The sequence below is a fragment of the Meles meles genome, chromosome X (genome assembly GCF_922984935.1).
Source record: "Meles meles chromosome X, mMelMel3.1 paternal haplotype, whole genome shotgun sequence".
NCBI classification, from domain to species: domain Eukaryota; kingdom Metazoa; phylum Chordata; class Mammalia; order Carnivora; family Mustelidae; genus Meles; species Meles meles.
Genome location: NC_060087.1, coordinates 119,564,286 through 119,590,989, shown reverse-complemented (window position 1 = coordinate 119,590,989; position 26,704 = coordinate 119,564,286). Strand labels below are relative to the sequence as shown.

The window sequence follows — 26,704 nt, the reverse complement described above, 5'->3', positions numbered from 1 at the left end:
ACTTGTTCCTTAGGGTTTCCCTCTGCCATCTTGAGAGTCGTCTTCTCTCGTGTGCTCCCTTACTTACCACCTGTCAGTTTGTTTTTCAGTTTCCATATTCGATTGATAGTTTTTCCTCTCCCATCTTTGTAACTTTGGGTTTTGTCTTGTAAAAATGACTTCTAAAAATCATTTTAGTTGGGCTTCATGAGTGAGTAGAGCTAAATGCATGTATCAGTCCATTGCATTTAACCGTAAGTTGCTAATTGTTTGAGTTGTTTTTAAAGATACTATTTTTTTAAGTAATCTCTGCACACAACGTGGGGCTCGAACTCATATTCCCCAGATCCAGAGCCATCCCAGGGCCCCCTAACTGTTTGAATTAGATGGTATATTGGGTTTTATCCATACCCAGAAGCAGGTCCCAGATCTTAACACATGTATATCCTTCCCCACTCCCTTTGCATTCTGTACTTCTTTTTTTTTTTTTCGTTTTATTTATTTTTTTCAGCGTAACAGTATTCATTGTTTTTGCACAACACCCAGTGCTCCATGCAAAACGTGCCCTCCCTATTACCCACCACCTGTTCCCCCAACCTCCCACCCCTGACCCTTCAAAACCCTCAGGTTGTTTTTCAGAGTCCATAGTCTCTTATGGTTCGCCTCCCCTCCCCTGCATTCTGTACTTCTTAAATGCACATTTCATCCTAAATGGCCCCATCTTGCTGTGGTTACGGACCCTACAGCATTCCCAGGACCCAAAGTCATGACCCTTACATTTATCATGGCAGTGAGCCAATAATCAGATGAACTATAGCACCGGTTGATGAGGGCTGTATTTTTCTCATGATATTAAAAAAAAAAAAAAAGACCTCCCTCTCATACCCAGTTTGACTTCTATTTGGTACAACCTGTTTCTTTTCTGAGCCTTGGCCTGTGAAGCTGAGCTTTTGTTAATTTTCTTCACTATACTTTTAGTTATGTTTTGTTGGTCATGTTCATTGTTTTCTCATCTTTCAAGCATTCCACATCAGAGTGCATTTTATGTAAAATGGATTTGCATTTGAAATTTTAGCATTTTCTACCTCTCAAATCCTTGAAATAATGTTTACAATAGTTTTTTTTTTTTAATATTTATGGCCGCTTAGAATTTCCATGTGGTATGTAACAGCAGCTTTTCTAGTAGAATCTCCTCGAGATGTAAGAAATCTGTGTGCATGGGGTTTCATGTGCGAACACTTGGCATTTTCACAGGTACATGTCTTGATTAAATGTACTGATAATTATATTTTAATGACAGGAATGTCAACGAAAACTAAAACACAGACTTGGTCTGGATTCCTATTTACTCAAACCCGTGCAACGAATCACTAAGTATCAGTTACTGTTAAAGGTAATTATGTGAAGCATTTCTTTCTTTCTTTACTTCCTTGTGTGGGTCAGATGTGGCAAATATGTTAAAAAGGAAGTGGCTAGTGAGGAAGCATGAGGCGCAGGGAGGCTTGGTGAGTGGGAAGGCTGGAGTTAACAGTATGCCTCCTTGCGTCACTGTGGCGAGTCAAGTGACCAATGCCTAGATAGAAACAGAGAATCTCTAGAGTCTTTTTAGCTATTTAATTAGCCACACAAGTTACATTGATGTAGGCATAACAAATGCAGAACTTTCCTGATCGTTAAGAACTAAACAAATATTTCTTAAAGTTTGTGACTGCATTTCACGCATGCCTTCTCCATGAAAACTCCAGATGGCACACCCCTTGTGTCCTGTGACAGGGTTCCTGAAATACCACGTTATATATAAGTACCACGAGCATATTTTATAATATATGTTCACAGTGTTCTGTGGCGTATGGAAAATGAAGAAAACAAATTGTTGCATTTGGAGGGCCAAAAAAGTGTGATTGTTTTAAAAATCAATCTATAGTGTTTCCCAATAGCTCCTTTTCTGCAGCTCCAAGAGCACTGAGTGCCCTTTACTTGATACCATTTAGGCACTATTCCATTTCTTCCCAAATTTTGACAGAGTTTTTATTTTTTTAAAGATTTTATTTATTTATTTATTTGACAGACAGAGATCACAAGTAGGTAGAGAGGCAGGCAGAGAGAGAAAGGGAAGCAGGCTCCCCACTGAGCAGAGAGCCAGACGTGGGGGCTCCATCCCAGGACCCTGAGATCATGACCTGAGCCGAAGGCAGAGGCTTTAACCCACTGAGCCACACAGGTGCCCCTTGACATGGTTTTTAAAATAGAGTATTAATGTGACAAGTAGCAAATGAAAGATATTGCTCAAAAAATGACATCGTCTTTGGATTCCTCCTTGAAAGCATGCCAGCGAAAACTGTATTTGTTTTCTCCAGCTATTAATATCTGCCTATATCAAGTTTAATTCTTGACTTCTAATTACAGGAGCTGCTGAAATATAGCAAAGGCTGCCGAGGGTTTGAACAGTTAAAGGAGGCACTGGACACGATGCTGGATTTGCTGAAGTCAGTTAATGACTCTATGCATCAGATCGCAATAAATGGCTATGTTGTGAGTAAATTTTAATGAGTATTGTGGTTTGGGGGGTAAGCATGTAAAGATCTCTTTCTTTGGCTCCTGGAACCAAGTGAGAAATAAAAAGGGCAGAAAAATGGAGATCCAAATGTCAGCAGTGTTATTGAGATCAGCAGCCAATGGATTTGTGATCTCCCCCTTGTCCTTAGAAGCCTACCCCCAAGTCCAACCTTGGGATAGCCTGCTTGAAGGAACTGTTGGGGTCTTCTAAGGAGATGCATTGTCCCAGGATTGCTGCTTGCCCTAGTCCAAGATAAATGTGGAGGAAAAAAACACAACAACAACAAATCAAGTCTTTAATGTAAGCTCCGCCTGGTGGGGGTGCTTGGTCTTGCAGCCGTCAGTCGCCAGTCAGGATTGAGAAGATGGGGGAGCTACCCTAGTTGAAAGACGTCCACGTGGAGGTCTCTTCTGTCTCTTGCTCGCGCTGGACTTTTGTACCTGTGTGACACAAGGCATGTGTTAATGTAGTCAGTTATGGGGAATAGAATTTTAAAACCTGTGCAAGTTGTGTTTCAGGGTTTTAGTGGCTCAAGCTAAGCAGTGTCACGCCTATGGCAGAGGTGTGAACCGAGCTGTGCCTTGTACTGATGCATGTTGATTCTCCTTCGTAGGGAAACTTAAATGACCTGGGCAAGATGATTATGCAGGGCGCATTCAGTGTTTGGACTGGACACAAGAAAGGCGCTACAAAAATGAAGGATTTTGCTAGATTCAAACCAATGCAGCGGCATCTCTTCTTGTATGAAAAAGCCATCGTTTTTTGTAAGAGGCGTGTTGAAAGCGGAGAAGGCTCTGATAGATATCCATCATACAGTTTTAAGCACTGTTTGAAAGTAAGACAATTTAAATTGTATAACGTAATATTATTTCATATATATATGTATAAATATAAAAGTTGGTACACCTTTGCAAGTGAGATGAGTGGGTTTTATACTTCAGTTGTGCACTCCTTTTCTTAAATGAAATCTTTTTATTCAGGTATCATTGACCTACAATACTGGGTTCATTTCAGGCGTGCAGTATAATGAGGAGGTATTTGTATATGTCACAAAACGATCCCCACAGTAAGTCAAGTTAACATGCATCACCACACATAGAGTTATTTTTTCTTGTGGCAACTTTTTCAGTTGTACTGTCCTAGCAACTTTCCAGTGTGCGGTGGAGTATGGTTAGCGACAGTCACCGTGCCGTACATCCCATCTCCAGGACTTACGTGTTTCTAACTGGAAATGTGTACCCTGGGACCCCCCTTCACCTGCTTCATCCACCTCCAGCCCACAAAAGCTCACCTAGAGGTCTTGGGTTAGAATCCGGTAACACAGAACTTCTGAAATAAGAGTGAGGGAGAGCAGAGCCTTACCTCCTTCCTTTCCTCTGTCACTCCAATCCCAGGCGCTCTCCAAGGTGGCTCCCGAGTACCCCAGTGCAGAGCACGGTATTGAGCTGTGGGAGCTGACCAAGGTTCTCTCATGAGTGCTCTCTTACCAGTGGTGCTGGGTAGAGTTGATGGTCTTGGTTGTAGGGAGCCTTTACTGTACGGGACACATGAGGAACTTTTTCTTTTTTTTTTTTCCTCCATGCAGTTTGAAAGCGGGCGACTGTGCTTAGCATAGTCCCACTTTTCTTTTCGTATCGCTTCTTCGTTCTTCAGCTCTTCTCCTCCTGGGTGTCCAAAGCCACCTACAGCTGAGTCCTGTCCACATCTTCTTCCTTCCTGTGACTTCTCTCCTACAACCCAAACTTTTGTCCCAATACTAGTTTTGTCCTCCTACTAGATTGGTATTAAAATGAGGTCAGCGCTGTTTGAGGGAGTCACCGGCAGTCCACTTCATACAAGCCTGTAGTCGGCGAACTTGACATTTTTAAAAAATATTTTATTTATTTGACAGAGAGAAATCACAAGTAGGCAGAGAGACAGGCAGAGAGAGAGGAGGAAGCAGGCTCCCTGGGGAGCAGAGAGCCCAATGTGGGGCTCGATCCCAGGACCCTGGGATCATGACCTGAGCCGAAGGCAGAGGCTTTAACCCACTGAGCCACCCAGGCGCTCCTTGACATTTTTTACACTGAGTTAATTTTATCTTTCAAGTTTTCAATTGGAAATTTCAGTTTCAATCTGGGGGCACCTGGCTGGCTCTGTCAGTGAGGGGTGTGGCTCTTGACCTCAGGGTTGTGAGTTTGAGCCCCACGTTAGGTGTAGAGATGACCTTCAAATAAAATCTTTGAAAAAATAAAGTGTAAAAGCAAAACAGTATTGGTTATAGAAAAACTGGAACATAGAGAAAACCATGACCTCCCTTCCCTGACCACTATCACTGGAGTCATGTTTTCTGACCACGTTCTTTCGCTGTGATGAAGAGGACAAGCAGTGTGTCCTGGGGTGCTGTGTCAGGGGTCAACCAGATAAGCAGGCCCTGCTTGGGATTCTCCCCAGAAGGTCAACAGTCCCATGCTGTTCGTAACAAAGTTCCTGCCCAGAGTTATGTCTCAGACTTCTTCCTACCGTCCACTTGCTTACTAACTTGACAGTTTCCTTAAAACTTGTTGTTTTGACAACCAATGCCCAGTTGCTTCTCTGCTATTAGCAACCCACCTCCCTGTCCCCCAAATCTCCATTGGTCTATTTTATGTCTCTAATAAACACTGACCGAGAACGAAGATTTTATAGTTGACCTCAGCCGGGCGTTGGATTCTTGGTGTCTACATGTCTGTTTCTGGGGAAGAGACGTGATCTCCATAGGCAAGCTGGACCCAGATGCACTTGGTTAACTTTGTACTTGTGGGGTGACCTAGTCAATACCTGATGTAGTATCTCTGGTGTGTACTGATTTTCTTTCTTTCTTTTCTTTTTTTCGCTTTAATTTGTCACAATGATGGGCAGCAGAATGTTTCTAAAGCACATTAGAGTAAGGAGGGTCTGGTATGAGGGAAGCAAGTCATGAGATTGCAGAGTATAATGGTTACCGTGGAAACGGTCGGATAGCTGTAAGAAACGTTTCAGTGAAACGTAGACAGATGGGGTGGGCGACTTACTAGATACAGGAAAGAAATAATATCTGACAGCTGAAGGAACAAAATTTAATCTGATCTTTCTTTGGTTTCCCAATAATGCCTAGCATTTTGTTCAAAGGTTTTATTTATTTATTTGACAGTGCACATGAGCAGAAGCAGGGGTGGTGGGGAAGAGGGCGGGGTGGGAGCAAAGGGAGAGGGAGAAGCAGACTCCCCGCTGATCAGGACCGTGACATCATGACCTGAGCCACCCAGGCACCCCACGCCTAGTGTTTTTAATAAAAAAGATTATTCAGTGATGCCTGCAAAGATTTAGACCAGGTGTACTAGGAAAATGGTGATCCAGCCGACAGAGAAAGATGGAAGTTTGGTGATTTCTCAAGCCTCACTATGGTACCCTCTTGCTTTCCTACTGGGAGATTCCAGGATTAAATCCTGGCCAGCAAGAATAGTCCGTGTGTTGACATAAACAATGAGGTTACTGGCTTCAGAGTTTTCTCCTTGGCAGAGAGGACAGGTGCAGAATGCTATCTGCTGCTGAGCCCTTGCCCTGTCCCTTCTTGGGGGCTCTCGTCTTGGCGTCATTCTGGCCTGATGACTGGATTTGAAGTCGGCCACTTCTATGCCGGGAAAAGGCCCTAAGGTCACAGTCAGACGGCGAGATTTGAATTCTTCAGATTCCTCAGTTCATGCATTTATCATCATCATCTTTTTTTATAACTTAGTAAACATACACACAGTGCCTACTGTTTGCTAGAAACTGTTCTAAGTGTTTATAAATAGTAATGTTAACTCACTTAACCCACACAGCATCTTCATATGAGGTAGGAAATATTATTAATCCCATTTTGAAGATGGGAAAGCCAAGTTCCAGAGAAGTGAGTGATTTGTCCAAGAGCACGTAGCTAGCAGAGTCAAACCCAGGCCGATGTTTCCAGACTCCCTGCTCTCAGTTAGGGCACCATGTCGCCAGGCCTTGTGTCTTGTTGGTTCCTTCTTTATTCCTTCCTTCATTCCTTAATCTCCATGCTGCCTTTCCTCTCTACCTCTGAAACACCCATTCTAACTGATTTAATGTATGACCTGCAGTTGGTGTGTTTTTGTTAAATGTATATTAATGTTCTGTGCACATCTGGTTGGATATTCATAAACTGTGTTCTGTTATAATCCTCTTTTTCTTTCTCCTCTTTCTGGTGTCAGAAACTGTTTCTCGGATACAGCCACGTGACTGGGGTATACCCACTCTCTTGCTTCTCACTGCTCCGTAGCAGTTAAGTTTAGCTATATTTTTTGTTGCTGTGATTGGTAGTTTTGGGCCATAATTGCAGAGTTCTTGACCCACCGGGTGACTTTTAACAAGGTCTTGACATCTTTACACTACCTTGAGGACAAAGAATTGGTTGAAAGTTGGAGCCCTCAGCCCTTGGCACACTGTGATGTCTGCAGATCAGATACTTTATAATAAAGCATTTATATTCATAGCTACCAAGAATATCAATGAAAATGTGAACGATAAGGCAAATGCCACAATTAGAATGTGACTGCAGAATCAGCCTTGTTATCTTGTTATTTTATTGTATTATAATATGTATTATATAGTTTATTATGTAACTATACTCATATAGTTAGACCTTTAACTGCCTCTGGATTCTAAAACTGAGCGAATTTCATGGTATAGTGAACATTTCATGGTATAGTCATTTAATGAGACTTAAAAGCCTTTCAATACAACCTTTATAGTCTGTTATTTGAGAAAATATATACATCCACAAAATACAAATGGATTGTATTCCAGTGGAAGAAGTAAGTGAATTTTTTTGGAACTCAGGACAACATTTGTCTGATAGACACCATGGTTGGCTTTCCAGGGTAACTCAAAAAAAGATCATTTAATCTATATGGATGTGGTCTATGTATGCAGTGAAAAACCACAAAACTGTTTTGCAATTCAAATAAGGGAAAGATTAGAAAGCAAACTCATATACTTAAAAAAGCTCATTATATGATCTAGGCATTTAATGCAAGCTATTTAATCAACTCTGTGAAATAGGTATTCTTCCCATTTTGTGGTTGAGAAAACCACATCTCAGAAAGGTTAAGCACTTTGCACCAGAACACGGAGCTCATAATGGTCAGTGAGAAGGTCCAACCCAGGCCTCTCAGAGTCCAGAGCCCTGCACACTATCTGTCTTACGCTATTTGAACGCCATTGAAGTAGAGATTGAACATGAGATGATTATTCATCTTAAATCCTGATGCTTGAACAAAAAAGTAGGTTTAGCTGGTTGAGTCGGAATATGAAGGTATCTGTGGGGCTTCTGGAAGTTGCTGCTGACTACATTAAGGGTAGGTGTCAGAGAGTCCTGCGTGTGTAGATCTCATTTCATTTCTCAGCACCATCCCTTGATACGTGATTTTGCTAGCCCTACTTTTTTAGTGCTTATCAGCCTTAGGGCTGTTTGGGGGACTTGTAAATGGAACAGAGTGAGCTATTCCTTTAGATATTAGACTGGAATTGAACAAAAAGAGGAGACAGAAGAGGACTAGATGAGAATGTGTGTACGAGGGAGGGAAATTGCTTGAAATGGAATTAACCAAACTATTAACAGCACAGGATGAAAGAAAAGGGAAGAGTTTGTGCTCTGCACCATCATATGGGGAAGAAAAATCATGGCAAGGAAGGGATATTGTGTAGACAAATTTCACTGGCTGCAAGAAGATCTCACTCTCCTATGAGCGCTTGTTTTCTAGAGAAGCTGAGAGGTCGGTAGAAATAGAGGGGAGTCTTGGGTACCCAGCTGGTTTTCCCCCACCCCATAAATTGCATGCTTATCAGTTATAAAACTTCTATTGAGATAAGTAATCATTTATAAGATAAACATCTGACAAATGATTTTGAAAAATAACCATTTAACTTAATATTGGATGAGCTATTTTATTGATGTTTCATTACTTTTAGACCTGTGTTTGACATGATAATTTGTTTTAATTGTGTGCAGTTAATTTATGGTAGGATTTAATCCTAGGGGGACTAGTTGGATGTTTGGATTTATGACATTTGTTTCGATCACTGGGATGGAGCATGTCATCTCTGTTCTAAGTGCCTGGTTCAGTGAAAACATTTAAATAGGGCCTTGTATTTATCATTTCATATTCTTGAATATAAAATGTGTATTTTGCCAAGTGAGAAATCCTGGTTTACTTAGAAGATGGTGGGGGTCGATTTAATGTAATTTCATGTTCCAAGTAAAATGCTCATGAAGATTTTGACCAAAATCTTACAGATGGATGAAGTCGGCATCACCGAGTATGTAAAAGGAGATAACCGCAAGTTTGAAATCTGGTATGCTGGCAAGGAAGAAGTTTATATTGTCCAGGTGGGTCATTGAAATATTATTCTAGAAACCACAGCCTGCAAACCACAACCTGTATTAAGACACAAGAGTCTAAATTTGCAAAAAAAAAAAAAAAAAACAAAACCCAATGTTGGTCATATTATTGTAATAAGTTCTCATTCCTTTCATCTAGGTCACTTAAAGAGAATTTAGTATGCTTTGTGAGGCTGTTAAGCAGTTTTCCAGTAGCATATGTTCTGTCTGACTTGAGAGGTGCCTCTGGGACTTTCTAGGGCTTTGAGGTTCTACAACTATACCAGGATACTCACGGACTCTAGCTGATGGCCAGAAACATGGCAGGTGCTTCTCTGCCCCCACCAGGTTTCTAGAGTTCCTGATTGAGAATGGTTCTGGGTTCCTCTTATGCTTGGCATTCTAATGCGGGACACAGGGATGGACAGTTCACATTTGAGTCTTGTCTCCAAAAAGTATGCGTAGGACTACACTCATTGCGATGGATACAATAAAAATAAAAACAGGCTTAAAGCCCTGGCCTGATGTAAGGTTCAACCTGTTTCAGGGAAGGGGAGAGGAATGAGAAAATTTCATCTCAACAAGTGTATCGTGACTTGTGACAGGCGTCAGTGTTTTTTCTTCACTTTAATTCTGTATTAGGTGAATTCATAGAAATACCTTTTCTTGGCTTGATTTAGCCATAAGACTTCTTGCTCTCCTACAGACTTGGAAGGTATCAGGACTGCAACAGATTTTCTTTTAAGAAACAGGGGAACTTGTTTTATTTTACCAAAATTAAACATAAAAGTCTTTATAGTTTTAAAAGGACCCCCCCAATAAAATAAATTAAAAAAATAAAAGGACCCTCCTACAAAGAAAAAAAGTTAGATTATATTTCACTTTTTCTCTTAGCATTAATTTTTAAGGGCAGTTCCAAAATGGTTTGACTATTATCTCATGTAACAGATGGCTACTTACTTGCCTGTTAGGAGTTTTAAAAAGCAAAACAGTAGAATTTGAATATGGTGGTTTAGGATGTAGATCAGGCTTGGTATACCTAGTGATGTTTGTTTCATTATAAAGGCTTCTTCTTCAAAGGAAACATGTCTTCCCCTCTCCCCCCTTTTAAAATCCTTAGGCTCCAAATGTAGACGTGAAGATGACGTGGTTAAAAGAAATCAGAAGTATTTTGCTGAAGCAACAGGAACTTATGACAGGTAATTTCAGAACAAGTACAGTGACAGCTCATTGACTCAGGCTTTGTGATAACTAGTACAAGGAGCGGGTTTGATATTTACTCTAGACTATAACTAGTACAAGGAGCGGGTTTGATATTTACTTTAGCCTATAACGAAAGGGTTTGTTAAACTAATTAGAAGAAGATCAAGATTCAGGGGGTTCTTCAAACTATTTTGGAGAATGAACTTTACACTAGAAAGTAATATAGCAAACGAACCATGTTAAATTAATTCTAATCCCTTCTCATGAGTCATCTCTACCAAGGACCTCAAGGCATCAGTGCCTGGTAGTGTTGGCATGGTGATGGTTTTAGTTATGGACTTGAATTTTTTGATAAAATATTAACCGGTTCAATCCTTTTCCACATTTGAAATCCAGACTGGCCTTTCCTCTGGTTACTTTAAGTCTGTGAAAGTTAACGCTAACGGGAATGGGGTGTGTGTGTGTGTGTGTGTGCGCGCGTGTACACGTGCAGGCACTCGCACATGTGAAGGGCATTTTCCGAGGAAGAAGTGTGGCTTCTCGGTGATGCTTCCATAAGCTCTGTTTTATTTCCCAGTTAAAAAACGAAAGCAACCTAATCCATTAACAGACCCGGATCACCTTTCTTCTCAGCGGAATGATGAGTAAGTGATTATTCTTCCAGAAATATCACTCCTGCAATCTTCTGTTTTCCGTATGTACATGAGACAGCCTCATTATCAAGTAGTTCAGACACAGACCAGCCTCCTTTTTAGCAGTAACTCATCAGATTCCTTAAATGCACCCTCTTCTCAGCTCTAACTCTACACGTGGACCCTGATAGTCCGTCATCATTATCCCATTGTTCCCCTGATGTTAAAAATAATATGAGAGTTTGGGCTAATTTTTAAGCATGATTACAGATGCCTTGTTCTTGGTATAGCCCAGGGGGGAGGGGTGTGTGGGGGAAAAGTGGCTGCCCTCATGGTTTTCTCTTCACAATAGTTTTGGTCAGCTTCCATCTGATTGGAGAAAGAGAGTGGTCAGGATGATGAAGGACTGGCAGTCCCTGCCGGCCCCTCTGCTCCGCTGTCCCTAGATGGAGACTGCTGGCTGGCAGCTTAGCCTCTCTTTCTGTGCGGTCAGAGGGGAGGCGTGCATCCTGGGAGGGCACAGCCATGAAGTCTTTGAGGAAGGTAGCGGGCCTAAATGATAGCACTGCCGCTGGTTGACAGATGTCTTCGTATTCTGCCTCTAGGAACCCTAAAAGGTGGAGTTGCCCATAGAACAAGTGCATATATGCGGACAGAATCCCCACGCTGATTCCAAAGCCTGTGCACAGAAATTCACCACGTAGCATCTGCATGATACAGGGATCATTGAATGGTTTACTAAAAATAATTTTTTAAGATTGTTTCTTCTGAGAGGGAGAGAGGGAGGGAGAGGAAGAGAGGGAGAGAGAGTCTTAAGCAGACTCCGTGCTGGGTGCAGAGCCTGACACGGGGTTCGATCTCACGACCCTAGGATCTTGACCTGAGCCAAAATCAAGTCAGATGCTTAACGAACTGAGCCACCCAGGTGCCCTCCCAAAATACTCTTTAAAAAAAAAAAAGTAAAATAAAGGGGTTCCTGGGTGGCTCAGTTGGCCAAGCATCCAACTCTTGATTTTGGCTCAGGTCATGGTTCCAGGGTCCTGGGATCAAGTCCACTGTCAGGCTGCCTGCTCAGCGGGGAGGCTGCTTCTCCCTCTTCCCCTGTCCCTGCCCCTAGCTTATGCGCGTGTGCGCTCTCTCTCTCTCTCTCTTTCTTTCTCTCTCTCTTTCTCAAATAAATAAAATCTTTTTAAAAAATTTAAAATAAAGATACTCTTTTTCTCGTTGTTGGATATTATCTTTTAGAGGTAGCTAAAAATCAGGATCAAAGTGTGTTGGTTCATCTGGGACTTTAGGAAAATGATTTAAGAGTCACAGTGGAAGTCTTTATCTTCCTGAGTCATAACACTCAATCTTCTGTTATAGGTTGTGGAAGGAATGTCTTTAGGTTTCATACAGCAGTTGACTTTACAGTAGGTGACACAGCCCAACAGCACTAATCAGATCAAGGTTTCAGTGTCATTTACATACACCTTACTTAATTCACTGAGGTTAAAAGATCATACAGCAAAGCAACAGGGATTTTTTTTTTTTTGGTAGCTTTCTGACTTTCCCTTCAAGAACCTCCTCTGCCCTATTCAGCCCATATGGCTCATATGACCGGTCAGACTGTTATCCTCTCCTAGTTCAGGGATGGACATGTAGACCAACCTAGCCCATGATGGCCATCGCCAGAATTTTCATCAGAGCTGTCAGGAAGTCAGGTCTTGTCCTTTGAACTGAGAAGTTCTATTAAGTCTCTGAGCTTAGGGTTACTAGGGCCAGTTGTCCTTCCACTTGTGACTGCAGGAAATAGGGAAGCAGGGGTGGGAACCCACACAGAGGTAAAGCAGTGCTGAAATGTTGGATTTCTGATGACTTTTCTTAAGCATCTGGATTTGTATATGTTCAGCATTAATCCTTAGACTTTCAGTTATATGAACCAATAAATTTCTCCTTTTATGGGATTTTTTTTTGTTTACATTTTTCCAACTGTATTAGTTATGGTCGACACTTAAAATTTGTATATATTTAAAGAGTAAAATTTGATTTGATATACATATGCATTGTGAATTATTAATCCCAGCCATCCTTCTGTGTGTGTGTGTGTGTGTGTGTGTGTGTGTGTGTGTGTGTGTTGAGACCACTTAAGATCTACCTGTTAGCAAATTTCAAGTATATAATATAACACATAATAGGAATTTTAAACAATATACCTGCTGTGGGTCCAGAAGGCAGTCGTTTTTTTTCCTTGCATATTAGAGAACTTGCTGGCTTGGATCCTAGAATTTAAGCTTTTATTGTATTGCGAACTATCATTCTACAGACTTAAATTAAGGGGGGGAGGATCAGCTAAGTTTGAATGATTCGCAGAGAATGTTCCTAACACACAGTATCACTGCAAAAAAACTACCATTTTTAATGTCTTGTTATTCTTAAATGATAAAAGCTCACTTATTTTTACACATTGACTATTTCAGAAGGCAGCACGGATCTTTTCTGGGCACCGAGGAGCCCGCCCCAGAACCCAGTGGTGCTCTGGCGGAGATGCGGGAGGCGGTCCCGTTGGTTCGGGCTGAAGGTAACACGGGTAAGTGTGGCCGCCCTAGGGAGGAGAGGCGCGTGCTGTGCACCTTCTTTTCCACCATTGTTAGCTTGGAAAATGTACGTCTCTCTTCCCTTTGTGTGCAGAAACCAGAGCTCAGCTATTTTTATGAGGCTCTTTTGTTTCCCACATGCAAGGTACCCTGGTGGGCACTGCAGGCGGGGGATCGCCACTGCGGTACCTGGACCGGTAGCACGTGGGAACTTGTAAGGAAGGCAGACTCTCTGGGTCTTCCCCAGACCTTCTGAGTCAGAAACTCTCACTCCCAGAGTTTCCATGTGATTCTTTCTGACGCATGCTCAAGTCGGCCGGGTTGCGGGGGGGGGGGGGGGATCCCCTGCTCCATAGCGTAGAGATGAATAAGACACATATACCATAGCTGTCATGAATCAAGAGGAATCATTTGCAGCTGGAAAGTTTTATTTTTCTTTTGCACCTTATCTCATTCAAGCTGATTTCAAAGAAGGAGTTTACTTCGACTAATAGAGCACAGCCCCGGTACCGGGAATTGTGCAGAGCTCTGGGCATACAGTCTGGCATCTCTAGAAGCCAGAAGGATGGAAAGAGAATTCAGCAGGCAATTAAAATGAAATGTGATCAGTGTTACAACGGAGACGTGCAAGGTGCCATAGAGGTGCCCAACAGGGTCACCTACACAGCCCGGGGTAAACAGCATAGACTTTCCTAGGGAAACGCTTGCCGGAACTGATACTCGATACTTAGGTACGACGGTCCTGGATCTAGAGGGGTTCTCTGCTAGTTGAAGAGAAACAAGTAATGGCAGTCTTGTTCAACCGAAAGTCACACGGCGCTCAGCTCCTCTGTGTGGTGGTCCCCTGAGCAGAGAGCCTGGTACCAATGCCTTCTTTTGACAGGTGAGGAAACCAAGTCAGAGAAACTTGCCGTGACTTTTCCAAGACAACATGAATGGTTTAGTGTGGCCAAGATGAGATTCTGTTTATCTCTGCCCGTGTTAGATGGCTTACTCTGGATGAGCTCGATATCTCGTATGGATGAATTACCTCTGACACATACGTGGCATGGCAGGTGCCCAACAAGACAGAGGAGACAATTCCAAAATAATAATGTAACTAGGCAGGATGTTCGATGCGCTATTTGAGTTGGACCCATAAAAATGCCCTAGACAATATTTGGGGAAAGGAATGTTTTCTATAAGAAAAGGTAAATGCTCTGTGGAATATTTTTTAACTTAAGATTTTTAATAACTGTCACACCAACTCCACCTTGAAACCTTTCTAAAAAGTAAAAGGAGTCTCTGACATTCCAGGCCCTTTCTGAAGTATCAGAAATTCTAAGATAATACAGGCTAATTGGAGGTTTTTATTATATAAAGATACTATTCTTGGACATTGAAGGTGGCAGCCTTGATTATTACAGTGAGTTTCACTTCTCTGCCTGTGTTGGGCCAGCACCATTAAGTAACTGCCCCCTTCCATGTTTTTCTTTTAGGTTGGACCCAGATGTCTGCACCTGCAGACATCTCTGAGGACCCCGAGGAATGGCCAAGCAACTATTTCTATGCTTCTTACGATGACAATGAAGAAGTAAGGCCCCTAATGGTTAGTGACGACATATTCAAATAAAGAAATAAAAACTCTTGGAGCAGTATTATTGCCGCAGGAGGCAGGCATGTGCGGGCAATTTTCTGTCCGTGTCCTCAAGGTCATTAGGTAGATTTCATCGCCCAAAGTTTTGGAACCTGTTTTACCACGAACGTGCAGTAGTAGTAAGCCCTCCTGTCCGCAAGAACTGGTTTGAGCGCTATGTGATGCTCCTACTGAAGCCGATGAGATAAATGGTCCATCATTCCCGTCCCTGTACATCAACCAGTTTTAGCTTTAGCTGAACTTTCCTACTGTGTTTCCAATCCAAGCATAGGAGATTAAATCAGAGAACAGTGGAGAGTCAGATATACTTTAAAATAGTCAGCTTAGATTCCAGGTTGACAAATCTAGGGAATCAACTTTACGCATATGAAACTACTTGAGGACACCTGGGGAATATATTTCCATCGGCGGCCAAAGCACGTGTTAATGATACCCACATCGGCACAGCAGAGCAAGGGAGCATCCCATAGAACGAAAGGAGTTTGCTTTAGAGTACGAGTAACTGTTAGAAGAAATAGCGGGCAATGTGGTTAAGATCTTGGTAGATTATTGGTGGGGGGAGTTAGAAAAGAATATTTTGGACTTTTGTATACTGACAGTTTCCTGAAGTCCGCAGCTCAGAGGGCAGGATGCTGCTTTGTGGCGGACTGCTCCTTGATGCCCATCAGGGACACTCTCGGTTCGGCAGTCCTAATGTCAGGGTCAGGGACTAATGGTGTGGAGAGCCGCAAGGCTGCAGAGCACTGACTCTGGAATGCTTTCTTTTTTTTTTTTTTTTAAGACTTTATTTGTTTATTTGACAGAGAGGGATCACAAGTAGGCAGAGAGGCAGGCAGAGAGAGAGAGGGAAGCAGGCTCCCTGCTGAGCAGAAAGCCCGATGCGGGACTCGATCCCAGGACCCTGAGATCATGACCTGAGCCGAAGGCAGAGGCCTAACCCACTGAGTCACCCGGGCGCCCTGGAATGCTTTCTTTAAGGAAATAACAGGGTATTCTTTCTCTTAGTAATACAGTGACCATAATACGTATGTGTCCGGCAACTTCCCTCACGATTCTGTCTGAGGACAGGAGAGGCAGTTGTTCGGATGGGAACAGAAAATCAGAGGAAGCCAGTTTGGGTTTAAATGTTTTCCGCCGGGTCTCAAGTCAGCATGTTCCCTGCTCGGGTGTCAGAGACTAAAGCAAATATGCAGAAGTGATGACTGCTGTAATCCTCGGGGACGGGGATGTACTGTTCAAGGGACTTTTCAGCCCACATGATGTGGGTATGGGTTTTCAGGTTAACTCCTTTCCATGTGCACAGAATCGACGCTACATAAGTCTTTGATTTAGAAGAGTTTCAGCTGTGGTACTCTTTTTTTTAAAAATTCATGTATTCAATGTTGTGCTAGAAAATCCTCATCTCAGAATACTTTTGGACTTCAGCACCTGGCGGGCTCAGCTGGGGGAGCATGTGACTCTTGAGCTCAGCATTACAAGTTCAAGCCCCACGTTGGGTATAGAGATAACTTAAAAATAAAATCTTGAAAAAAAAAATAATATTTTGGACTTAAATCATTATTTCTTCTCTCTCTACTGTTTAACAGATTATCATCAGTGTGCCTTGGATAATTTGGCTTATTAATAAATCAAGTTCAAATTATAACTGCCAAAAGATTAAGGCTAAATAAAGCACAACAGTATAGTTTAATATGCTTTTATTGGACCCAGAGCTTTCATGCTAATTATTTTTACCTGTGCAAAATGATACAAATCCCAGAAATCCTTTTGAGGGTATTAGTAGGTCTTTGTTCAGGGCTGCTGCCTTTAATATGTGCCTAGATAAATTTTCCATGAGCCTAGTTTACAAATAACAGTATTTAAAAATTATTTTCATGCTGGGCTTTTTCTGAATTTATGCTTCTAATTTGTATAAGTTAAATTAGTCATGCTCTGTTACTTTTCGTGTAATTCTCTTTTTGCAAATAAAAATGAATTCTTCAGGTGAAATGAATACACATTGTGCTCCGTGTTTGCTCGTTCCTGCCTAAGCTGCTGTAGCCGCCACTGTTTCCGCTAACGTAAAGTGTGTATTCTTTGCGTCATAGAGCGTGAAGTTAATACAAGCTGTTTTACGGTTAAATTTGTAACATGATTTTTCAAAACAACCTTCCAGTCTCCAGGCAAATATAAAGCCCTAGCAGACTGTAGGAAGAGGGGCCCAGAAGATCTCCTGATTAGAAATGGAGATGTCATTCAATTTCTCCATGAAGACCTCGAAGGTCAATGGTAGGTGTGTTCTCAGTGCTTATGATGACCTCAGCCAGGGGCACACGGATATCTAATCAGATGTTCTGCTTTCCTTGTATCTTTGTTATACAGTCTCAAGAAGCAGAAATATCACATTTCTTATCAGTGTTTCATTTTCATTGCTTCAGCTATGCCTATATAGCTCACTGAAAGGAATGTTAACCTTTGGTGAGTGTAAAATGCTTTGAAAGAATGAAATGCTATGAGTCTGCATGCTCTTTTGGGGTTTATCTTTGGCTCAGACATTTCAGCTGATAGATCTGGCTTTGTAATGGCTACAGATCGTACTATGTTTGGTCATTTAAGTCATTCATTAATTCATCACATTTCTAATGAATGCCCACTATGTGCCAGGAGCCATGCTTTGCTACCCTACAACATAGCCACCCTTCTCTTTATCAATTCCAATATTGACTTTTTTTGTCTTTCCATTCTATTCTCATGCATTCAACTTCATACAGCACCAGTTGAAAAGATGGTTCTGCCAAATATACTGCGTAATTATAGGGAACCCAGAGCAGGAAGGAAATACTGTTTGGAAGAGGATTGAAAGAAGCTTCCATAAATCTTTTGGAACTTTTACGTGAAATAGTTCTGTCTCCATTGTGTCAATCACCTTAGCTGAAATGCTATAATGACTGTGTGTACTTTGGCCCTAAAGGTGGAAGAGTACACACGAGGGGGAAAAGTAATGACAGATCATTAAAGTAATAACCATTTTTGCTAGTAACCCAAGTCCTTTGTAAGTTACTCAAAGGACTCAAGCACAATGTCATGTAGGTCGTTGAATACTTCAGTAGCTTTGTGGAAATTTGAACTGCAATGCAATGTTTTTATTTTTGATCACCTTATATTACCATTGGTGGCTACTAATTCATTTATTATTTAGGTTGGTGAAAAATCTGAACGGAAGAAAAGAAGGTCTGATTCCAGGGAACACTGCGCAGGTCTTAATTGGTGACTATAGGTTTCGGAATGCCAAAGTTCCAGGTATACTATGAACAGACCGTATGCTATTTGTTTAAAGGCTAAAATTCTTAAAGCTCCACCAAGGATGCAGGCGACCTAGGGTAAGAACTTCTTTGCACTTAGAAACAGAGCTGCAAGCCTGTTATGTTTGCTAGGATTTAATTTTTTCCTTTAACGGTTTTAAATTAACAAAGAATAGATTTTTAGAACACGTTAAACTCTTCCCTACACAGTTGATAGATATGGAAGAGATTTTCAGATACTGTGGTGTCTTGTAAGAGATCCTTCAGAACTAAATACCGATGATATGCTTTACCAGTGTGTTTTCACCCAGTTCTAAGAGCACGTTATTTCCTTATGGTAGCTTTCAGCTCTACACACACGTGCGTGCACGCGCGCATGCACACACAAACACACACACACACACACCTGTGTCTATGTCCAAGACTTAATGTAGTTTGAAGTGATGAGTGCCAACCTGATATTCCTTTCTATTAACCTAACCCTTAATACATAAAATTTCTGTAGTTTATTTTTTTTAAAGATTTTATTTATTTATTTGTCAGAGAGAAAGAGAGCACAAGCAGGGGGAGCGGCAGTCAGAGCAGGCAGAGGGAGAAACAGGCTCCCCACTGAGCAAGGAGACCCATGTGGGACTCAATCCCAGGACTCTGGGATCATGACCTGATCTGAAGGCAGTGGCTTAATCCACTGAGCCACCCAGGCATCCCAAATTTCAGTATTTTAAAATAAACCAGTATTCTTGTACATTTCCCCCCCTAGATACTGAGCTATCTATAAAGAGGTATCACAAAAAAAAACCCCAGACTTTTTGTGAACAAGATGGTTATCATATGCACATGTTTCCTTTGAATTCCTAGTTTTGGACTTGTATTGGACGTCTGGGCAGTGGTACTCTGGGTTGAAATGACTCTAATACACCAGAAGTAACTTTTTTGGTTTTGAATTTCATTTATGACAGGAAACAAAATCTACAGGGGACAGGGTTTAATATAAAGTATCAGGACACATGGGAGCCCCACAAAAAGGGTCACTTCCTTTTTTTTTTAGGTACTCTAAATCTGGATCACCTTTCAACATTTTTCTGTACCAGTTGTTGAATTATTATTATTATTATATTGTTATTATTACTTAAGTAGGCCCAGCATGGAGCCCAGTGGGGGGGGACTTGAACTCTTGACCCTGAGATCAAGACCTGAGCTGAGATCAAAAGTCAGACACTTTACTGACTTAGTCACCCAGGTGCCCCAGTTGTTGAATTATTTAGATAATTACTGAATTGATGAGTTATTTAGATAATTAGTAATCAGAAGAGTTTGACATATGTGAACTAATTGACATTTACTTAAAACTTACAGCCAGCAACTGCAGAACACACCATTACTTTTAAGTGTGCATGGAACCTTCACCAAGATAGATCACATGCTGGGTCATTAAAATAAGTCTCAATCCATTTCAGAAGAGTGCAGTCATAAAAAGCATTATAGTAGAAATTGTTACCTGGGAGCACCTGCCTGGCTCAGTTGGTAGAGCGTGTGACTCTTGATCTCAGGGTCGTGAGTTCAAGCCCCGTGTTGGGTGCAGAGCCTACTTAAAAAGAAAAAAAAATGAACAATTAATATCTGTAGCTATCTGGATATTAAATGACACACCTCCAAAGAACACATGGGACAAAAAGGAAAGCGTAAGAGAAATTTGAATTATTTCAAATTAGAAGTTTAAATACTTGTATCACACACTTAAAGATCAGTGTGATTCACCATATTAACAGAAGGAGAAATTTTGTCATCATTTCGATAGATGCACAAAAACGCTTAGCAAAACTACATATTCCTCCATGCTAAAAACTCACCAAATGAGGAATAAAGAGAATTTCCTCGATCTGATGATGCACGCTCATGAAAAACCACAACTAACATCATACTTCATGGTAAAATATTGGAAGCTCTTACCCTGAGATTGGGGACAAGCCAGGGATACTCACCATCACCATTTCCGTTATAGCCAGTGTCTACTTCAAGATAACGAGAGAAAGCAAGAGAAAAGAGGCAGCACTGTCACGCTGAGCAGATCACATAATGTACAAGACCATAAGGAATCTCACACAAAAAGACCCTACTAGAAGTAACAAGTGAATTCTCTAAGGCTGTAGTATACAAAATCATTATACAAAATAAACTGCCGTTCCATATCCTGGCCACAAAGAACTGAAAAATACTGTAATTTCAAAAAGCAGTACCATTTACATTCGTAATATAAACTGTGAAATAAGTAGGAATACATCTACCAGTAGATGTCTAAGGGCTCTATAATGACAACCACACATCACTGCTGAGATACATTTAACAGGACCTAATAAAGGGACAGAGAAGCTGTGTTTAAGTGTTGGCAGTCGCGGTGTTGTTAGGAAATCCATTGTCCACAAATTGGCCTCTGGGGTCCATGCAGTCAAAATCTGAGCAGCCCCTTCTTGGGGAGGGGGAACTACATATATGTTTATTCTAAAATGTATATGGAGAGGAAAACATCCAGAACAGAAGAATCCCAAAAATCTGGAGTACTTATATATCTGATTTCAAGACTTACTATAAGGCTACAGTAATGAATGCAGTGTGGTATGGGAATAAGTATAGAAAAATAGAGATTTCGAAAGTAGATCCACATATACGTAATCAGTGAATGTTGAATCAAGGTGCTGAGTCCACTGGATAGGGAAGGGAAGGTTGTTTTAACAAATGGTGCTCCAGCAACTGGGTAGCCATACAGTAAAAGAATTGAACCTTCATCCCTACATCTCATTCCATATACGAAAAGTAACTTGAGTTGGCCCATAGACCTGAACATAAAACCTAGAGTCAAAGTTTCTAAAAGCATAGGACAATATCTTCATGACATTGAGCAGTTAATACTTTCTTTCTTGTATTATACAGGACAGAAAAAGCACTAACTCTAAAAAGAGAGTGTCAGGCAAATAGAAATGTTCCACACATTGAGTTACGCACTTTGTCACTTTAAAAATTTATATCTGAAAAAAATAAATAAAAATAAGAATTTATATTTGTTAGGGAGCGCCTGGGTGACTCAGTTGGTTCAACATCACACTCTTGATTTCGGCTCAGGTAATGATCTTACGATTGTGAGATCGAGCCTCACATTGGGTTCCTCACTGGGCGTGGAGCCTGCTTCAGATTCTCACTCTTTCCCTCTCCCCCTGCCCACTCCTTCTCTTAAAAAAAAATTGTGTCTGTTAGAATAAGATAAAATCTAAGCTAATAACACTATGAATGCTTTCAGAGGCCCAGTAGTTGTAATGAATCACATTTTCCCCTGAATTTCACTGATTTCCATTTGCTACGTTGAAAAGTTAAGTTCGAAAGTAAACGTGGCCAGCTTCCTGCTAATGCTCTGGGCTTAGTTAAATCATTAATGAGAGAAGAAATACTTAAAGTATGTGTTCAAGAGGCTGTTGACATTAACGTATATATAAATCGTTTTTGGTGAAGCCATTAAAAAAAACCCATAAAGCCACGTGTGTACTAGAAAATAATGGCCTTTCTTGTGCTCAGGTCTCCAAGATTCAAAACTGAAAACACCAAGTGTATTCACCTAACTTCCATATAATATAGGAAGACTTGGTAGGTTTTCCCTAACTTGTATCATCATTTTAAATTTGAAATCATCATTTTAAAGCCAGACGTCCTCCTACTTAATTCAGGACAAGGTTAATTACAATTTAGCTAACTGTAATGCAGGGCATGTAAAATTACATATTTGATTAGTTTTAATTTGAAACGATCCCATTACTCTAACCAGTGACGGCAGACGGAGTGTGTAGCGCTACCTCTGAAAAGTGTGTGGCAAAACGGCAACTTAAATCGGCTTTGGGCCCCTGCTTCTGTTTCAGGCAGTAAAGAGTTTATGTGTTAACATATATCCACGTTAGTTGGCCAAAAAGAGCACATTCTTCTTCTGTAGCCATTTTTATTTTCTCCCATCAGTACTGCTTTTCAAGATCCATTCCTTTCTCGCAGTGCCGTCGGGAGGGCAGAAGCGTAATGGATTGCTAGATCGTCAGCACTGAAAGCAGTCATTACTCTCAGCGTGGCAGTGCGACTAGATCAAGGGACTAGGTTTCCTTGGCCCCTGTTCTCTAGAAAGTTCTGACTTCAGATCTTTTAAAAGTATGCAGTCCTTTCAAATAACATGCACTTCTGACTTAGGCTGATGGAGAAATTCATGCTTATTGATAGATTTCTGTTGAATGCTATACTATCAAGTGGTTTTGATCGAGATCTTGCCCATTACATGGCATCAAGCAAAATGGTACACTGTGGCCTACAAAACTGTGTGCCAATTTGTGGATTAGGAGATTACAGTTGACCGCATATGCACCTGTCAGAAGTGTTTAGGTTTCAAAAGAGACATTAGGCTATCTTATTTGAAATCTGGCAAATATAGTGTAAAAGTCTCTGATATTTATGTCCTTCCTGTGTCTCCTGTTCTCTAGACTCACACAGCATAATATCATATTTATGAGTTCCAGTTGCAGGAGATGTGAATTCTGTTTCTTTTGCTTCCTGTGAAGCTGTGCCATTCATAAAATAGAGGCCTTTAAGAAATGACTTTGGAACAGAATAACAGCTTTCATAGTCAACCAACCAAAAGCCATCGCCTTTGAATTCAGATGAACCTTTCGAATCCTCCCATTCAGTGTTAGAAGCCCTGGCACCGGCAGTCTGGGTCTCCAAAGTCTCTCGAGTATTAACATCATTCTTCGTTATTTTGTAGATGCTGCTCTGAGTAACACAAAGAAACTCAGTTCCCCTTGAATTAAAGGAGAATGAATAGACTTTTAAAAATAAGATTTCCTTTGGAGGTGTGAACTAGATTCTGTTTCTTAAAAGCGTTACAGGCAAACAGCACGAGAGTCAGGATGATCTATGCCGCCCATGACATTCACAGAAATTCCTCAGGACTGAGGAGGACTTCGTCATTCACAGTTTGTCTCATTCTTGCGAGAACCATCTTCTCCCCTTCCGGTCCCCTCGGGTGCAAAGTGCAGTGTTACAGCGTTCCCTGGCGGGGTTTCTCACGGCATGCATTCAGATCCCATCTCAAAACCAGAAATCAATCATTTTGAACATGTGCAGGCCAAAAGCTGTACCTGTCATTTTTGACATAACTGTTCACTAGCAAAACAAAACAAACATCCAAAGAGAGAAGAAAGATCACGAGAGATTTTAAACCCCTTTGCTGCTTGGTAGTTTATTTTATTCTTTGCTTCTGCTCTCTAGGGAACCATAATGTACCAAAGGGATATATGTTCTGAAGGACCTCTTTTGCACTTTGACTGGTATTTACGGTTGTCAGAGCTGTCTTATGGTTCTGGAAAGATCCAAAGCCAAAAAATCCTGTAGTTAGGATGTGTCGAAGTTTACATTTTATGCATCGAAATTTAGATACACCTATCCCTGCTTTAAGTTAAATAGTCATATTTGCACAAGTTCTGCGTTCTGGTGTCTTGAGTTGATTTCGAATTTTGTATAAAGACCTATTCTGGGAAAGGTGTTCTTCGGTTATGTTGTGCCTCTTCCCAGGGTTTTTCTTCGATGATACATGTGTGTGTGTCTTTCTTTTAAACATGTAAAAAGTGTGATCACTTCTTTTAAAGCCCAGGGCCAGTTGGAGTATTTTATATGCTGGACCAGTGAAGACAATGGTTTGAAATTGCTGCCTTTTGAATCATGGATTGTGAGTTTTCCTGTCAAGTTGGCATATTAGGTGCATGTTTTTTCATTATTGGTTTTACAATAAACAAAACAACGACTATATTATATGTAAATTTCTCTTTTAAATAGGTTTGTGTGTCATGTCAAGATCATAGTTTATGCCAGTGGTATCACTCGATGTAGCAGTTTGTATGACAAACCAATTGTACTTTATTCAAAGGTACCTGCAAATTATAACTCTTCTAATGTCCAATTTGCTGAATATATGATGGGTGATTTATAACTCACTCACAAAAATGCCCGTATATTTGTAGTTCACTTAATGCTTCTACGACAATAACACCACCACAATGAGATCGAAGTACATTTCTTCTGCGTGCTGATCCTGTGGTTTGAAGACAGAATTCGGAGATAAAATGGTTGATTGATGATGCCCCTCTGCACAGAACATTTTAGTTTTATGGCATTAAACTAGAGATTTTAATCCTTTAAGACAAAATGAGTTCTATAGATTCAAACATACAGTTATGGTCTTTTAATGTCTTAATCACTGTACAATGAATGCTCCATTCGTATATGTATTTGTACATGGAACCGCACTGTATTAATTTTATTGGGCTATAAATGTGTGTTACTATAAAACATAGCAGCAATTTCCCTTTACGTCTTCAGAATTTAATTACATCGTAAATGTACTTACAATGTAAATGTACTTGTGTTAATCCAACATTAAAAATATTCAACCTTCAATTTATTCATGCATTTTTTTCAGTTTAGTATCAATTATACATTGACATCTCCTTTCCTCTCATTTATTAGTGACACCCTAAGGGCACCAATAAGTATTTTGAGTTAAATACTTACCTTCAGGTTCGTCATAACGCCGTCATAAATAAAACAATGACACTGAGCTCAATGATAGCCAGATGCAACAGAACAGAGGAGAGAAACTAGAAACAGAGTCTAACATACACGGAATGTGCTGTGTTATTGGATACAGCGTTGTATGTGGGGCAACTGGAGACTAGTAAATGACACTAGGAAAACTGGGGAAAAAATAGATGTTAACCTTCAGCCTTGCCTCATGATTCTCTGAGAGACAGACAAAGACAGGGAGATCTGACTAGAAGCACAGTAACATGTTTTGTTCAAAAAGTTTCTTCACCCGGGGCGCCTGGGTGGCTCAGTGGGTTAAGCCGCTGCCTTCGGCTCAGGTCATGATCTCGGGGTCCTGGGATCGAGTCCCACATCGGGCTCTCTGCTCAGCAGGGAGCCTGCTTACCTCTCTCTCTCTCTCTCTGCCTGCCTCTCTATCTACTTGTGATCTCTCTCTGTCAAATAAATAAAAAATAAAAAAAAAAATCTTAAAAAAAAAAAAAAAAGTTTCTTCACCCAAATTTGTAGGATAGCAGCAAACGAGGTTTCGGGGGGATCGCTAGCTATGTTTATGAGTGGATATTTCTACACACTGAAAAACAATCTGCTTCCATATACTGGAGCCCAAGGAAGCCTGGAAAGCACCTCGATATCCGCAGTGGTATTCTGAACCGTCGTTGGGTGCACGGTGCATTAGGGAGCTAGAACTCCGGGCTTAATACAGAGAAGGGATAAACATCTCTCAAGCTGGTTTGACTCAATCTCCCATTTTGTGAAAACTGAGTAATGTCTCAGATGCCTCAATGAGCATCCCAGTGCAGAATCAAATTATTTCTTTTGCCTGTAAATTTAGTGTGAGTCCTGCCGAGGAAGTGTCGTCAGTGAGCTAGTTAGTAGGCTGACCCAAGAGCTCCTTGTAGATTAAAATGTGTATTCCAGTTTTTATTCCTCTGGTGGCCGAAGAGTAAATGTTATTGTTGATGTTTCCAAAACTGTGTACGAATCTCATACGATAGAGTTACTGAAACCACCCTGACACCTGGGCTACAGTATTCTCTCAAGAGAGAGCTTCTCCACGAGTATGTTTTTGTCAGCGTAAGTAAGGGAGTGTCAAAAGAAAGAGAAATTAGTGATTTTATTTGGGGCTTGATCAGAAATCAATCCAGTATCACTGAATATTGACTTTCTCTGAGAAAAATGCTTATTATTAGTAGGTCTTAGAGCACAGAAACCTGCTTCCCATGGGGGTGGCAGACTCAAGAGTACTTAACAAATCAAGTCACAAGCAAGTAATGGCGAAAACAAGTTATTTTTGTTACATTTTAGTACATTTCTGTACATTGATTTGGAATGGTCGGTTTGCAATTGACGTCATGGGGCCTGACCAAGGACAGTGAAATACTTAGGAACAAACCAGCGTTAAAGAGAAAATCTAAACCCTTTATATTGTTCCCAAAAAATCACAGACGTGACAGCAGGCTTTTCTCTCTAGTTCAAAATGTTTCTTCTATATTAAAGCTCATGATGTGTTCAAGTCTTAAGTTCTCCTTTGCATTTAGTGAGGGCCTACCTCATACTTGCCGTCACCTCATTTTCATATGTGCGAATTAGCCCATTACATCCTGAGGAGAGGCTTTCAGCATATGTCCACCAAATAGGACTATTAGCATGTATCAAGAACAGCCAGTGAACTTGAACTTCATGAAGATGGGTTCCTTCAGCTAAATGAAACTTTCCTTAAAGCCAACCAAAATAAAATAGAAACTGTTTTGAAGGTCCATTTCATCTCCATATTTGTGAGATAGACTCACTAGCTTGATTACTACCAAAGTAAGCAAACACATACAACCAGGTTGGA

At 40.9% G+C, this 26,704-nt stretch overlaps 1 protein-coding gene across 1 annotated transcript in view; it reads left to right on the top strand.

The window, feature by feature from the left end:
• MCF2 (MCF.2 cell line derived transforming sequence) overlaps positions 1 to 24,700 on the top strand; it is a 108,451-nt gene extending 83,751 nt beyond the window's left edge. The window contains exons 21-31 of the mRNA XM_045996216.1: positions 1,280 to 1,372; positions 2,386 to 2,511; positions 3,150 to 3,371; positions 8,832 to 8,924; positions 10,036 to 10,114; positions 10,696 to 10,762; positions 13,210 to 13,319; positions 14,805 to 14,899; positions 17,118 to 17,230; positions 18,141 to 18,241; positions 23,030 to 24,700. Of these exons, the coding sequence (XP_045852172.1) occupies positions 1,280 to 1,372; positions 2,386 to 2,511; positions 3,150 to 3,371; positions 8,832 to 8,924; positions 10,036 to 10,114; positions 10,696 to 10,762; positions 13,210 to 13,319; positions 14,805 to 14,899; positions 17,118 to 17,230; positions 18,141 to 18,241; positions 23,030 to 23,070 (1,140 nt within the window). The 3' untranslated portion in view covers positions 23,071 to 24,700. The remainder of the gene's footprint in view (positions 1 to 1,279; positions 1,373 to 2,385; positions 2,512 to 3,149; positions 3,372 to 8,831; positions 8,925 to 10,035; positions 10,115 to 10,695; positions 10,763 to 13,209; positions 13,320 to 14,804; positions 14,900 to 17,117; positions 17,231 to 18,140; positions 18,242 to 23,029) is intronic.
• Positions 24,701 to 26,704: the final 2,004 nt, after the last annotated feature.